This window comes from Prinia subflava, chromosome 1, assembly GCF_021018805.1.
Source record: "Prinia subflava isolate CZ2003 ecotype Zambia chromosome 1, Cam_Psub_1.2, whole genome shotgun sequence".
Lineage (NCBI taxonomy): Eukaryota > Metazoa > Chordata > Aves > Passeriformes > Cisticolidae > Prinia > Prinia subflava.
In genome coordinates this window covers 27,111,727-27,127,926 of record NC_086247.1, presented here as the reverse complement: position 1 = coordinate 27,127,926, position 16,200 = coordinate 27,111,727, and the positions used below count along the sequence as shown (strand labels likewise).

Sequence of the window (16,200 nt, the reverse complement as noted above, 5' to 3'; positions counted from 1 at the left end):
CGCGGGCGAACGCACGGGAATTTCCTGGGGAAGGGTGTGAACCTGTGATAGCCATTTGCACCCAAAAGCTGCTGGACTCATCCTCTGAGCCCTGCTGGGCCCGGGATCAGGGCTGTGCCACACACCCAGGGGGTCTCCCGGGGAGGCACCCTCGGAACCTTACGCCACAGGAGGCTTCCTACAAGGAGCCATAGAAAGCCCCGCCAGCCTGCTGCGACCTGCACATTGCATTGCAGCAGCCAGCCAGGCTAAAGCTCCCTGCTTCATCCGCCTGCGTGTCCGCGCACGGATGCGTACAGATCTCACTTGAATTCGAAAACTATTCCTACATGGCCTGTGCCTAGTGCTGCGCACTCGTGATTTTCTACATTCCCATAGAATATAGACAATATTCTCGGCGCCGGGGCAGGCGGGGGCAGCCCTTTGCCCCCATGCCGGCCCTGTCCCGGGCCGGTTCCCTCCCCGCATTCCCGGGGACAGCGGGAGCCGGGCGGGCGGGCAAGGCCGGGCTCTCCCCGCCCCCGCCTGCCGGGGCCCTCCCGGGGCCCTCCCGGCCCTCGGGCGGCGGGGACGGGCTTGCATTTGGCGGGAGTCTATAAAAAGCCGCCGTGAGACGAGGCCAGCGTCCTGCCAGAGCTGCCGGCAGCGCACCATGATCAACCCCAACTACTACCCCTGGGGCTACGACAGCGACAACGGTGAGCGAGGGCCGCTCCCGGCCCGCTCCTCCCGGCACCAGAGCCGGCGAGACGGGCCCCGCTGCCCGAGGGAGCGTGGCGGGGACGCGGGCTCCGGGGCTCTGCAGGCGGCGGGGCCGAGGCCGCTTGGCTGTCGCTCGCAGGAAGAGGCGAAGCTGGTGGAAGGAGAGGTCCATGGAGGGGGTCTTTCAGTTAAATAACGTCAGTTTTCCTGCTGTTAATATAAATTAAAATTTGATATAGAAATAAAACCCGGTTTTAGGTTAGCCCTAATGCAGGAAGAGCAGTGCTGGGCTGCAGGCCCCGTCTGCCTGGAGAGGTTGGGGTGTCGGTGGTCTCTTGTTCCTGCTCTCCTCTGCTGCAAGAAGAACAGTTCAGCACTGGTCAGGCTTTTTCCACATGAACTTCTTGGTAAAACCATGATGATAATTAAATCCACGTTTCAAATTCTTGGCAGGGATCAGTGGGCTTTTCTCCTTCCGTGTGGCTACATGGTGCCACATTTGAATCATTTGGGTATATCCCTTCATATTTCTAGCCACTGCTGGACTTGGAGTATACACCTGTGGTTTTCTGCCTTGGCATATTATCTACTGTCTCCTAGTAGTCAGTCTTGAGGTTGCTATAAGAGTTTAGGACTTGAAGTGTTCCAGCTAGAAATCATCTGGTTGCTTTTTATACACTGAAACTCTTGATAGGACATGAAGAGCAACCAGGCAGTCACTTATTAATACCCTTAAATGATGTTCTGCACTTAAGGAAAGCCCAGCTTGGGTTAATTGTAACAAGTATAATTCATATGTCTCTGGAAAAGATTTTCATGATACTTCTCTGTACTTTTTTGTAGGACCAGATCAGTGGCACAAAAATTACCCTTTTGCAAAAGGACGCCATCAGTCACCAATTGAAATCAATAACAAAGAGGTGCATTATGATAGTTCCCTACTGCCCTGGTTTGCTAGTTATGATCCCGGTGCAGCTAAGACCATCCTCAATAACGGGAAAACCTGCAGAGTTGTGTTTGATGATTCATTCGATAGATCAGGTCGGTTTTGTTTTCATCTCTGTCATTATATATAAGTGACTGTTTTCTCAGTCTGCATGGAAGAGCCTGCTCTGAATGTTCAGGCTGTTGGAAGGGTTCTGTGTACTGCCTGTGTGTGATGTACAGGTTTCTCTGACTGGGTAGCCTGTGATACTGCTGGGAAAAGTCTGGGACTCCTTTAAAAGGTCATTGGTAAAATCCTAGGGAATGGAGAGAGCTGCAAAGAAACTTGGAACAGGGTGAATTAAGGTGTAAGATAAGTTTTTGGGGCTGCAAAAAGTCATTGCACTTGTGTTGCTTTCCAGGACAAAGGAGGCCCAGGTTTTATCTGTGAGAACTGAATTGCATTTTACCTATTTGAGATGCCCAGCAGAACACCTTAAGTTACAATATTTAAAAATTCTATCCATGTAATTTGTGATGGATGAAGTAACAAGCCAGATGTTGCCACAACGTCATGGTATTTAATCAGTTAAAACTCTTTTTGGCATTCATGAAGTTTTGTCTTAATGAATATTATAGGGCTGATAAATCTAATTGTGTCAGGTTTAATGTCCAAAATCTTTTATCCACTTGCAGCTATGAGAGCATACAGTGTACAGACTTATTTCTTACCTGCATTAAAACTTCTATTTTCTATATAACTAGGACTGACAGCTGTAATTACTAGGTGAAATTTTACTAAATAGATTGTTTCATGTTAAGTATATATAAACATGGATTTGATTTATTTTAGTGGATTTATAACTAAATACTTGGGTTTCATGAAACAGAGGATCAAAATGTGTGTAAGCTGGACTAGTTAATACACTATCAAAACTCACAAATTACTATGCAGTCAAGAGTTTTGTAACTTTTCTAGCAAAGTGGGAATTTGCAATGTTATTTGAAGAAAAATATTATTAATGTCAGATAAAATGATACACAAGTAATGTAGCTGTGGCATATGAAATCTCTATGACTATTACCATTTTTTACCATCTGTCATATTAGAACAGCATCAGATATACCAGTGGTAGCATCTTCTGCATAAAAATAAAAGTGTAATTATTGTTAACTCAGATTTCGAATGAGAGGGAGTATCCAGGCACAGCAATCTACAGCATGGATGTAACACTCACCACAAAGAGCAGAAAGTTTCAGTATGTTCTGAAAATTTTTTCAGATGAACTGCTCAGTAACTGTTTTGATCTCAGAAATAAAAAGCGACTCACTGCAAAAAAAGTAGGTGTCTATCTCAACTCTTTGAAGTCAAGAAACATTCAGTGTTTGTTGTTACATCTCCGTTGTTACACCATTGCCTGCAGAGTCTGTGGGTGGTGTTCTTTCTCTAATACAATGCTAATTGCAGGACAAATTCCACTGTGCATACTCCTACTGACTTGAACACATTTTCAGTTTTTAGGATATGTGCAGTGGCTTATTTTTTATATTAAAGAACCAGCAGCTGCACAAAACATGCATATGCAATAGCAGTCATATAGGAATGAAGCTTTTATTCCTTTGGAACAAAGACAATCTCTACGTCTCTGTATGTGTCTATCACTCTATCTGAATTATTTCTGAGTTAACCAGAAAACTAAGGGCTTCATTTCTTTTCCTGACTGTTTTCAGTTATAGTGGTCATACCCATATCTGTACTTCTGTCTAGATTTTCATTAGCTTGGATAAAGTAGATTGCTGAATAAATTGCCAAGATGAGTGATAAAATTAGTTGCTTTTGATGTCTACCAACTTTTACATCCATTGTATATGCTGCCAAGAACACTAGGAGTATTCACAACTGGGGACAGTCTCCTAAATTCAAACAATTAGAATGTCATCCAATGTAACTCAGGTATTACATTGAAAAAGGCCTTATTACTTTTATATGTAGGGTTAGCCCAGTGGAAGGAATTTGAGAATTTATTTCCAGCTATTTATAAAGTCTGACAGACTTTGAGAATCTGCTACAAAATTGAAGGCTTTGCTGACTTTGCTGACAGCTAGAGTTGCTGTAGGAGCAGTATCATGCCTCTGCTGCCTATCCATTAATGGATTCTTGTGAACTCAGTTTCCTGTCTTACTGTACCCGTGTAGCTGGACCCTATGCAGTGTAAAATGATTGCAGGTGGGGGCTGAAGTCTAAAAATTAGGGAAAGAACTGGGAGTTGAAATCAAACCTTATAGGTAGCTGGGCTCAACAAAACACACCAGAACTTGGGTACTTTGGCAGCCTACCACTGCTGTGATTTTTTGACCTGATTGGCAATTCAGGTACTCTTTTAGATCCAGCAGTGACCCAATTTTGGTCTGAATTAGGGCTGAAATCTTATTTCCACTATCAGAATGCATTTATTTATAAAATTCAAAAAATATTCATATCAGAGAAGTTTCCTGAGAGCTTCTAACTGGTGGAACTATTGTCACAATGCTCTTTGAGATATATAACTTCGTTACACTTAATGACTCTTTGGCTTTTGTTGTAATACCTTGGTTAAATGGTTACACCAAAGTGTTTGATTGTTTGAGAAATAGTAAAGATGCAAAAGTCTGCTGAGGAACCCAAAGAGGAGCTGAGGAGAGATACATTGAGGCTACATCACATGGATGCCTTCCTTCATCTTCCCTCTTTGTTTGTTGTTTTGGTTGGCACTTCCTATGGACATTCATCATTCCTACTTCTTCTTTTACTGGCTTTCAGATGAGTGACATTTAAGGGCTTGGAGTACCTCAGTGCAGGCACACATTCCTACAGGGTTACCTTGATGCTGTTTTCAGAATCTTTCCTATCAAAGAAATGCAGGGCTTTGAAAGTGGATGATGCAGAAAAAAAAAAAAAGGCAGTTACTGTAAGAAGTTGGAGCTTGTTGCTAATCAGCTCTTTTAGCATGACTAGAGCTTGTGGCAGCATTTCCTCCTCAAATAACCCTTTGTAAGAAATCTCATTTATTTTTGCAAATGAAATTTTGATTATTAGCTTCTGGTAAATATTAATTTGTTCACTGGTTATTATAGAATGAGGAGAAACCCCAGTAACTTTAATTCAACCAAGGGGATGTCTGTGCACAGACATTCCAATTTTGGTTGATTCTTGCAAAATGTTACCTAACATTTTGTCTGCTAAATTTACACTGGAGAAAACCTGTAGCTCTTGCAATAATGGCACCACTAAATCCCAGTACTTTTGTAGTTGTGGTACCTCTCAATGGCTGTACTGCATAAGGCAAAAGGCAGCAAAGTTAAATTCTTCCTTCAGTGTAACAACACATCTGTCATTTTTCATGTCTGCATGAAGGTATTGAGAACTCCTGTACTTGGGTACAGGCAATTCAGGATTTGAGCTTCTATTAACTTTGAATTTCCACTGTTAGAATTACAAGTGCTTGACTTTTGGTTCTAGTCAAGGGCCTGCTGAGGCTACAGCTCCATAGAGGACTGTCAGTTTTGTGCCCCTGCAGGTGGGGCAGCCATCTATTCAGCCCTACACAGATCACAAAAGATGATTTGGGAGCTCACTGCTGAACAGGCTGTGATCCAGGGGCACAAAACTGGCAAAGATGTTACAGTGTAGGTGAGGGTGAGTGGCAGGCTGACAGACTTTTGTCTGACACTTCTCTTTCAGTCTGTCCCTAAAAGAGTACAAAGTTCAAACAGAAACAAAAGTAATCCTGCTGCATATCTATTCAGTGCTTGCTTAAAGAAAATTTCAGTGAGAATAGAAGCTTGAGTTCTAAAAGCTTTTAGGAAACACATTTTATCCCTACAGTTAGCCAGACTGTTTCAGTACAGAGATCTTCTGAGCAGAGGCTTTTTCATGACTTAAAATGTGACACTGATGTGAAACAGCTGTGGTTTCTGTACTACACTGTTAGATTCCATTATGAAGCAGCATAACAAAGGTAATGTGTCTTTTTCAGTTGTCATACAGCAGTACATTACTAATTTAATTTCATTGTGGTTTACCAGTTCATTTTATGGATTTGGCAGGATGCAAGACCATAAATCTTCCTAGAACAGTAATTTCTTCTCATGTTTATAAACACAACTCATCTCATGAGTCTGTTTTGTTCTCTGTTGGTTTTTCCACCTGGCTTTCATGGTATGCCTTTACAGCAGACAGGAAAGGCATTTGTGCAAGAGAACTTTGCCAGTTTTACTTTGGTGAGGGCAAATGACAATTGACACTAGCACAGATTAACAACCAGACCCCTACAGAAGCTGCTTAGCAAGTGGATGTACATATTTGAAAAGCTTCTTGTCGCTTTTCTGTTGTCAAGGGCACCCAGCTTCTAAAGTAAAGTGACTGGAGCAGCCATCTCCACTCAACTGCATGACACTTTCATTCTGCTGTGTCACAGAGGGAGAGATGGATTTTCTTGCGTTAGTTACGTCCTTCTGTGCAACACTTGCCCCAGTGATTACTTTGACAGTGCAAAAAGTCCATTCTTTTATTAGCTCGTTTTGTCTCATGCTGCTCAGCTGATGACAGATCAAATAAAAGGTGAGCTTTTTTCCAGACCAGATGTCCATGTGTGTGTCCTGTAGGATTGTTCCGTAATAGATCATTCTTCAGCTTGGATGTGTGGGGAGCACAGAATTTGGGCAAGACAGACGTGACATTTTTATGTCTGCTATGACACTGGTGGGTCATTGAGGGTGATGTGCAAACCCATTTAGAGTCAGTCACTGAGCAATGGGATGAGAGTTTGCAACAATAAGGCACCAAAAAAGGACTGAATACTTTTCTCTCCTGTCTTCCTGAGCTGGTTTGTACATTCCTGCACCTGGGCCATGTTACTTTAATGACAGCAAGTTTAAGGGAGTTACATTCTGGTAATTCTGCTGTGACTCACAGTATTTAAGGTGAACAATTCCTGTGTAATAATTGTCAGAAATATTCCCTGTTACATGTAACCAATATATGCTAACATTGCTGAAAAATAATGTCAAGATACCATATCTTCATTTATAAACTTTTATTTTATATTCTTTTTCTGTTAGGTGATTGTGCATTTTTATTTTTGTAGTATTGAAAATAAAAGCCCAAAAAGATAAAGTTGTGTAGAATTTAGGTTCCAAAGCACATGCTTTTAAAAAAAATCTTAGTAATTTTGAGCTATGCAGACATAGTTTGGGATTTGTAATGTTTTAAATATTGGAGAACTTAATTCTTGTGATGGTTTTGTTTACTTTTTCCCTTTTTAAAATACAGGAAAATTTTATTTACTTACATTGTAATTTTATGTATTTATATGTTCAATACTATACACTTGCAATTCAAAGAAAGAAAATACCTTTTTGTCCTTCAGGAGATGTTGTTTGCATCATTCTTCCTGCCTAAAGTATCCTAGGTAAAAGTTACTATCTATTTATAGATGAGTTAAGCTGGAATGTGTTGGCATGAGATAATGCAGAGCTTCACCTAATGCCCAATCAAAAACATCTTGCTGATGGCCCATCAGTGGAAATAATGACATACTTTTACCTTAAAGAGGATTATTGGGCCTTACAGTTCTATTTTAATGGAGAATTGATGGCCTTGTTAGCTACTACTCTTACTCTGATCGTGTTCAGCACAGTTCTGAATGTCTGTGGGAAGAAGTAAAAAGAATTTGTTGAGAATAACAGCTTGCTCAACTCTTAGCGCTGTATTTACTGAGATGATAATGGATTTCATCATTTTCAGATTGAAGGATATTTTTCTCTGGCATATAAAGACCTGTTCTTGAGAGCTGCTGAATGTTTTATAGGAATCCTATAACTTCTATTCGCAAACAAAGTGAATGAGAATTGAGCATTCTTTAGTATTTGGTGAATGTAAATATGTTCCTTCTGTTTTATTGATCCTTTCAAATAGACCACCTTCGTTTACAATATTTTTTAAAAATTATTACTTTATTTATAATAGTAGGTATCATTCATCACAGGCTGAATTTTTCTTTCAGAAAATAGCTTGCATTCTCAGTGATTGCTTTTCTGGTTTATCTGCTGCATTCTTTCTCCTCTTCCATAACTGGAAGGAGCAGCCATTAGTACAGAAGCAGCATAAGTAATTTCACAACTTTTTAAACAAATAAGTCATAGCCTGCAGTAAGATACACAATATTGCAGTGTTTTGTGGGAATTTGTTTATTACCTAGCACTTCAGTAGTTGATCTTAATCGTGGTTATGTTTGCAAACTTTCATATCAGCAAATCCTAGATTCAATTCAGGAGGAGATTAAGACATATCTAAATTTAGGTGTCTTATTGTGGGATTTAAAAAGTTGGTGGGTTATATCTAAACTGCCATTCGAGGCAATGGAGTTGGAGTTCCAGGAGTCCAGAGAGCAATTCAGGTTACTGTTGAGTGTCTACTTTAAGGCAAGCAGAATTACTCTAGAAGCTTGACTGTTCTGGTTAGGGGTTAATTCAGTTACCCAAACACAGTTATCCCGTGACATGTTTGATAACCTAATCTATTTCCTCTAGCCTCCAAATTTTGGTTTAGAATGTGCAGTTCTTCCACAGATCCTGGACCACACCTCTCAGTCCTGTCCCAATGTCTCTGGACTATTCCAGAAAGTACTAGGTGCACATTTATGCAGGTAAATTAAATCAGTGGAATGGAATGGAATGGAATGGAATGGAATGGAATGGAATGGAATGGAATGGAATGGAATGGAATGGAATGGAATGGAATGGAATGGAATGGAAGCCTAGGCACAAAAGTGCATATAGTTGGTGGTTGCCTGACGTGTGGCTAAAATCAGTGCAAATTTTCAGAACATAGGGTATCTGTACAGCACATATGTAAATAAATACATGTGTAAATATTGTAGATGCGTGTGTGTTTCATTTAAAAGAACTGGGAGACCCTTGAGTCTGATGCTGTTGCAGAATATCAATTGCAGTGCTGAGAGGTGGGCCACTTCCAGGAGTCTACAGGCTGCGGCAACTGCACTTCCACTGGGGCTCGTCTGACGACCACGGCTCAGAGCATGTTGTGAATGGAGTGAGGTATGCAGGAGAGGTAAGACTCACCACTTAAAACAGCATGGAAAATAAAATTTGTCACTCTTGTTCTGGTGGGACAAAATTTGTCATTTCTCTGCCTTTCAGGGAGTTCTTTCTATTTATTTATCTGTGCCTTTTTTATTCTTACTCACATCGGTTCTTATAAACATGAACCAGATTGAAGTAATTCTCACAGCATGAGAAAAGAAGAATACTGTGTGAAACAAAGGTTTCTGTATTCTCAAACAAGTGTGGTGTGAAACACAATTTCACAATTTCAGCAAGACTGAATTACTCAGAAGCAATCCGGACTTACTAAAACAGTATTCTGAAAATACATAATTTTAGTATAAAATAGTAATGATAGAAAGGGTTGGGAAGACTGAATTACCTTGGTTCTTTAACACTTTAGGATTGTAAAGAAAATGAGAAATGTAGACTAATAATATACATGAATGACATTCATATGGATTCTTTGGTAAAACTGCTGTAATTTGAATGCCAAATGGAATGAATCACATATCGGTAGATGATGTCTGAGCTGCGTGTTCTACCTGCTTACTTAAGCAAACTTCTTCAGCTTTAAGATGAGATTCCAGTTATTTTTTCAATTTCTTATTCAGATATTTATAGTTTATTTTTAAGTAAATAGTGTAACTATTAATGTATGATAGATATAACTATTATATGACTTTGCTGTCCCTTTTTTTCTGTTTTTTGGAAGGCCTCATTATCATTCCTTGTTACCTCAAACTCACACAGTTATGTGAAGAACTGTAAATTCATCCTCTGATGGATTGCTGTTGAATAATGGGGGGGTTTACCTGTTTTTCTTTGTTTCAAGCTACATTTGTTACACTGGAATCCCAAATACAGTAATTACCTTGATGCTAAGAGAAGAACTGATGGGATAGCTGTTTTGGCCATATTTTTGCAAGTAAGTAGAAGCATGCAACCCTTCTTTACATTGATACTATGGAGTTCCTATTCTTAGAGGGTTAAAAAAAAGCAAACCCCCTTGGGTATATTTTCTAGGGATCCTACCACATTGAAGGGGTTGACTTTCAGTAATGTATCCTTTTCAAGTTACAGAGCATGAGTCATATTATCTCAAGTGGTATCCAAAACTACACACACTTGTCCCTGTAGCTATTGTGTCACTATGTGGCTCATGGAATGGGGACATGTGTCAGAAGTGGCCCTCTGACCAACAGCAGCCAGCTGTCTATTTTGCTAACTGGGGACAGATTTCAAGGACGTGTGTCTCTTCTAGGTTTTTCATGAACTTTCTCTCAAACAAAACTATCTCACAGGCAATACATATTAGTCATCATTTTTTTTAAAATTTTGTTAGGGGCATGCAGCCTTAGCCTGAAATATTACCTGTTGCTCCCTGTTGTTTAATTCATATTCATTAGAGACAGCAATAGAGATGGAAAGCTGGATGTCTTTTTTGAGATCAGCAATTGCAAACAGTATATCTGACCATGAAGTCTGTGTTGTGAAATTATCTGTTATGCTAAGATTTCTGTACTGATATAGTTTCCCCCTCTGTATCGTAGTATCTGGTGGGGTACAGGCAGAGGTAACAGACAGATGGCATAACTTACCAAGCTGGTAGGGGTGATAGATTGGGTTACTGCGTTATAATTTTATAGTTGATATATGTTTAGATGCTCATATAGAAAAATAGGAGAAAGACGAAACCTGGTGAAACAGAACTCCTTGCTTAGCGCATGCTTTCTTCTTTACAGGTAGGGGAAACTCCCAAACCAGAGATGAAGAGAATTCTTGAAGAAATAAATGCTATCAAAACAAAGGTAATGATGTAATGGGCTTTTCATTATAGGTAGATTGCTCGAAGTCTCAGGAAAAAAAAATCATGATGTCTGACTTTCTAGTTTTTCAAATCCTGCTCTGCAACATTTTCAGAATATATTTGGGAATAAAAACATGGGTAGCTTTTCTTTAACGTGAAAAATCCTTTCTTCCATTTATGTATGAGCCTTCCTTGACTTTAGTGAGGTTTACGCGTTTGCGAAAATTAGTAATTTCCCCAGTCTTTACTCACCTAAAAACTAGGCATGGAACCTTATTGCCTCAGTGGCAATGCCAAATAAAAGGCATATTTAGAAACTGGTCCATTTGGTCTTAATATATAGGCTGCCTAGTGGATCTCTGGAAATGCCACTGACTAGACATTTGTGTTTTAGATAACATTATGTGATAAATCTCACATTTCTTAGGCTGTCTTGCTTGTTATTAGCACAAATATTATAAAAGTGGTACCTGTTTCACTTTGTTATATGGTGACCTAATGCAATATTCAATAGAAAGAATTTCCATAAGAAGGAAGGCCAGAAGGAGAAGTATTTCTGCACAGAAATGAGTGAAACACATTGGTACTGGACACTGCTTCACATGAGGTAGTTCAGGTACAAGAAGTAGCATCGTGGAGTTTTCTGTTTCGCAATGCTTCTCTGGGCCCATCTGTGAGGGTCATTCAGTCCACCTGGCTTACTGCAACATTATATCTCATGTAGATCTGTGCTTACTTTCCTCAGTTCATACATTTGAAATATCTGAGTCACTCCCTGTTTCTTAAAAGAACAGAGCTGCAAACTAATCTTGGCTAGATTTGTTGAAGAATTTTCTGTTCGGTTTTGTTGTGGTTTTGTTTTTATTTTAAAGGGGAAAAATGCTCCTTTTCCGAACTTCGATCCTTCAATTCTTTTCCCTAAATCTCACGACTACTGGACATACCATGGATCTGTCACTACTCCACCTTGCGAAGAGTGTGTTACCTGGATTATTCTGAGAGAGCCCATCATAGTCAGTTCAGACCAGGTGAACTTTCCCCTTCATTTTATTTACATGCCATAACCTGAATTTATTCTTTTGACAATGAAAACAATCATTGGATTTGTGAGAAATTACAGGATTAAAAGGAGAGTGAAGAGCTCACATCCAGTACCCTGGTAGTTCAGGCCCACAGACATCAGAGAGCTTTTTAAATCAGTAAATACATATCACAGCATAGATGGTAACAGTTTTCTTTCAAAAACATCATTTATGAGAATACAAATGTAATGGGATTGGTGATTCTGTCTACCCTGCATTACAGATGGGAGTGCAAGATGGAAGTGTTGAATTACATGCACTCTTCTCCAATAGTAATTTATCAGTATTAACAAAACTGAACAATTTTCATCCCTTCCTGTACAAATCATTCTTCATCTGAAATCTGAAATTTAATTTCAGAATAATAATCCATTGGAATGCATATTATGCTGGTTATAAATGTGACATCATTGTTCAGGCAGACTGAGATGGCTGGCTTTTCTGAGCTGTTCAGTGAAGAGTAATGTTGAGATGCCCAAGGTAGCTCAGTCCATAAACTGGAAGGAGTTTAATCACAGTGAACCCAGGTTTTACTGCCTAGACAGAAGTTCTGCCTCCTGTTTCCTTGTCCAAACAAAAATCAAAATATGGGGGTTATTTTAAAGTGGGTACTTGCATGAAAAATATTAATATGATCTGACAGTTTTCCACTGTCCAAAATGAATCATCTTAGATGTTTATATTACAGAAGATCAGCTACAGATTATATTAGGAAAAGTGTAGTCACTATTGAACATCTCTGATTTAAAATGCATTTTTAAAGAAATAACTAATCACATTATTGATCTAGCTTCACGAAAAAAATTTTTGACTACAGTTGTGTTTGGGTCATGGTTTTTTTCTCAGCTGTTCTAAAATTAGTGAGTTTTGGGAAACTGCTAACTATCCCTCCTGTGGAAAAAATGAAGTATTTAAGTTAAAGATGAAATTACTACTTAAAGCTGAGACATTGGCTCTTACCCTGAGGGCGCTGCTTTTTAGACAGAATTGGCAGCATGTGTGAGTTATTGTCTAGAAATACAATAGAAATACTTCCCTCACTCCAGAGTGCCTGCACTCTAAATAATGTATTCGTAAGAGGATTGTGTTGTCAATTATTTCTAATCCTAGACAGTGTAGTACCATGGCAGCCTCATTAATAGTGATTATTTTAAGTGTGTGTGCATTTGTGGTGAATTTCTTGGATGCTTTTGTAGCCAGATGGTAACTGTATATTAGCCACAAAGGGAAGTGCAGTCACTGTAAATCAGTGCTCTGCAGGAAAATCAATTCACCAGAAATCCCAGTGAGATAGAGTGTGGGTGGCCTAGCTGCTCAGATTACTTTTAATGAAAGAACAGGAATTTAACTGTGGAATAACTCTGTCTAATTGCAGACTAATTTTTTCATCTTTATGTAATCGTAGCCTGAATACATGTTGGTTTTTTACTGAGTAGAGCTGATCTTCCAAAAATAATAAACCCCAGGACTCTTCTCCAATAGTAATTTATCAGTATTAACAAAACCGATGAGCAATTTTCATCTCTTCCTGTACAAATCATTCTTCATCTGAAATCTGAAATTTAGTTTCAGAATATTAATCCATGAGATGCATATTATGCTGGTTATAAATGTGACCTCATCATTATTCAGGCAGACTGAGATGGCTGGCTTCTCTGAGCTGTTCAGTGAAGAGTGATGTTGAGATGCCCAAGGTAGCTCAGTCCATAAACTGGAAGGAGTTTAATCACATGAACCCAGGTTTTACAGCCTAGACAGAAGTTCTGCTTGTACAGCCTTGAAGTCTGTACTGGAAAGTAGATACTGGAAGCTCCTGGCAGACAAAGATGATGCGTGCCCTGCATGGGGCTATACTTTCAAGTTTACATGGGAAGTGTGTGCGTGTTTTTCATGCTAAGTCATTCAAACAGGGACAGGTTCAAGTGTCTGAATCACAGCTGATGTGCTTTGGGTCTAGTGTAGTGTGTGGTAGTGACAACAAATGAATATAGGGTATCTGTATACGTGTTGCATCCTTTGAAAATCAGAAAGCCGTAGAGAAAGAGTGTTAAAAGGTTTTGACGAGTATGAAAAACTCTTCATATGGCATCCCTCAAAAAGGAAACATACCTTGGTATGGCCAAGGAGAGTCAAGCTGCAGACCTTGTTTACAAACTATTTGAAACCTTGACCAAGACTTTATGCAGATTTAATTTCCAATTCCTATTATTAATAATTAACTTCTTGTGTCACTACAGCAAAATATATCCTCTGCTGTAGACCTACCATGAAAATGAACAATTAGTTTATAATTCAGCTTTAAAACCTGGTAATTCTAAAGGATTCTTAACAATCAGGTACTGAGACCAGGGTTAGAGTAGAAGAGGTTCATTGTAGCACGTGCTGCTGTATTCACATCTTCTGAGTACTTCCCACAGTTTCTGTGGCTGTACACAGTTCTGTAGACAGTACCTAAATGACACTATTTTTCACAATCCTGTTCAAATTGGACCCATTTTCCTGTTTTGAATATTCCTAAGAATATCACTGCTAAGAAAAGAACAGAGTACAGTTCTTGTGGTGGGGTGAAGGACATCACAGCTTTGAATGAGACTTTTTTCCACAGCTGGACCAGCCTCCTTAATTTAATTGTTGGGCTGTAGACTTGATCCCAAAGCATTCCCACCAGGACACTTCAATTTTTGCTCTTCTGCAGATGGCGAAGCTCCGCAGCCTCTCCAAGAATGCCGAGAACGAACCCGATCACCCCTTGGTCGATAACTGGCGCCCGACTCAGCCGCGGTATTTCAGGATGGTGAGCGCGTCCTTCCTCTAGGACAAGGCTCCCCTTGGGTGCCTCTGAGAGAGACAACCTCTAGAGATAAGAGGTGTTTTTGTTTTGTGTCCTTTGCTGCATTTACACAGAACTCCACCTGTAGGTCTGGAGGCTGAAACTTGAGTTGTGGAATGAGAATTTCATTTTCAGAGGATAACATTTATTTAGGCAAATCCTACTGTTAAAATGGAAGTAGAGAATCTGTTTGGTTCTTCATAACTGCATTAACATTAGCTTATGTTAATAGTTCAAAGGAAGAAAGAAGATGCTACTAATAATTACAAGAAATTTCCTATTGTGCACATCCCTTGATGCTTTCTGATTGCATGCTAAAGAGGTTTAAGTTAAGAGAAGTAATTGTTTTCACCATTAAAGACATATTTTTCAGAAGATGTTTTCAGCATTATCCATATCCAGCTCTGAGCTGCACCAGTTAATCCACAAGGCATCCTTGGAAATTATAAACTCTTTTGGCTTTGGTACATAAAATATGAAAGGATAGGAAATTGTATTACAATCATTGATAAAGAGCTAAACTTTTACTTTCTTAAAACAATGGACCAGTGAAACAGAGGTCTGTTCTGAAAACTGTACTTACTGAGTTATATGTAGTTAAAACTATGGGAAGGGGGAAGAGCTATTTCTTTTTGTGTCACAACTGGTTCCCTTTATTAAAAGACTAATTTCCATTTTAATATTGTAGCAGTCAAGGTGACATAAATTTTGTGAAGTTGGTCTTTGTATTCTTCTTATATATTTTATTCATGTATGCAAATGGCTTTTCTGTGTAAAAAGGGTGTTAAAATAAGAAGAGTCCTTAATATTTTTAATTTTTTGAGACAAATTTTCATTTCATGTACAAATGTAATCAATCCTGCTGTCAATGAAATTTGTGCATAAACATCTGAAATCACAGTTGGACTCCTAATCAAATTGCAATTGACCAATGTGTTCTTGTCTCTTGTTTTGGCACAAAGAACAATGAAACAGGATTTTAAGCCTCTAACTGAAATAATACTATTTCTGCATTAAAAAATCCAACAATAATAAATATATTTACTTAAGATTTTTTGTTCTGTAGTTTTTTTACCATTTAGAAACATGTAAAAGTAATATAATTTTAAAGAAAGACCTGTCAATGTCCTCTGTATTATATCTTAGTAGAAACTGATGATGCATAGTCTTTTTCAGATGTTTGTTTGAACTACAAGAGTACTGATTTCACATGACACCTAAATAGCTACATCCTTGAGACATCCACATCTGTTCTTTTAGTGAGATCATCTCTATTCTGACAATGCCTTTCTTGCAATATCATATGGATCAACTTCACAAGTTGATTGCAGGGTGGAAGAGTTCAGTCTGTATCCAAACTCCCTAAACTGAAAGGTAATTTACCATTGAGCTCAGGAAATACGGAGCAGGTGCTGCTGTGGCAGGGGCTGGATTCTTGGCTGCCATGTTCTGTGGTAGGATGACGTTGCTGAGCTGTTGATGGGAGAGGGGTTGTGTTCCTTCATTACAAAAACAAAAATTGAAGCAAAAGTTGATTTTTCAAAATGCTTGGTTTGATGTGAGTTACGAGGCAAGTTGTTTTATAAGGTGCTTTATTAAACTGAGTTGCATATCCTAGAGAAGGCTTTTTTTCCTTGCAATTTATGGCATTACAAATCTGGAACATGTAATCTCAGGGGTTTTTAATGATATGGTGGTTTCCCAGTCATGCTTTGCAAAGGAGCTGTCTGGGTGCTATAAAGCAGCTG

At 39.1% G+C, this 16,200-nt stretch overlaps 1 protein-coding gene across 1 annotated transcript; it reads left to right on the top strand.

Moving 5' to 3' along the window:
* The first annotated feature begins 479 nt into the window (after positions 1-479).
* Positions 480-15,476, top strand: LOC134547603 (carbonic anhydrase 3-like). Its single transcript, XM_063391747.1, has 7 exons — positions 480-698; positions 1,546-1,743; positions 8,619-8,737; positions 9,566-9,658; positions 10,476-10,541; positions 11,413-11,568; positions 14,318-15,476. The coding sequence occupies exons 1-7, from the start codon at positions 653-655 to the stop codon at positions 14,435-14,437; spliced, it is 798 nt and encodes a 265-aa protein (XP_063247817.1). The 5' UTR covers positions 480-652; the 3' UTR covers positions 14,438-15,476.
* The last annotated feature ends 724 nt before the right edge of the window (positions 15,477-16,200 follow it).

What these genes read in the sequence shown, in the direction of transcription:
- LOC134547603 (XM_063391747.1), top strand. Translation starts at nt 653, where the DNA reads ATGATCAACCCCAACTACTACCCCTGGGGCTACGACAGCGACAACG. An exon ending in GGGCTACGACAGCGACAACG is followed by an intron (nt 699 to 1,545) that starts GTGAGCGAGGGC and finishes ACTTTTTTGTAG; the next exon opens with GACCAGATCAGTGGCACAAA. An exon ending in TTTTGGCCATATTTTTGCAA is followed by an intron (nt 9,659 to 10,475) that starts GTAAGTAGAAGC and finishes TCTTCTTTACAG; the next exon opens with GTAGGGGAAACTCCCAAACC.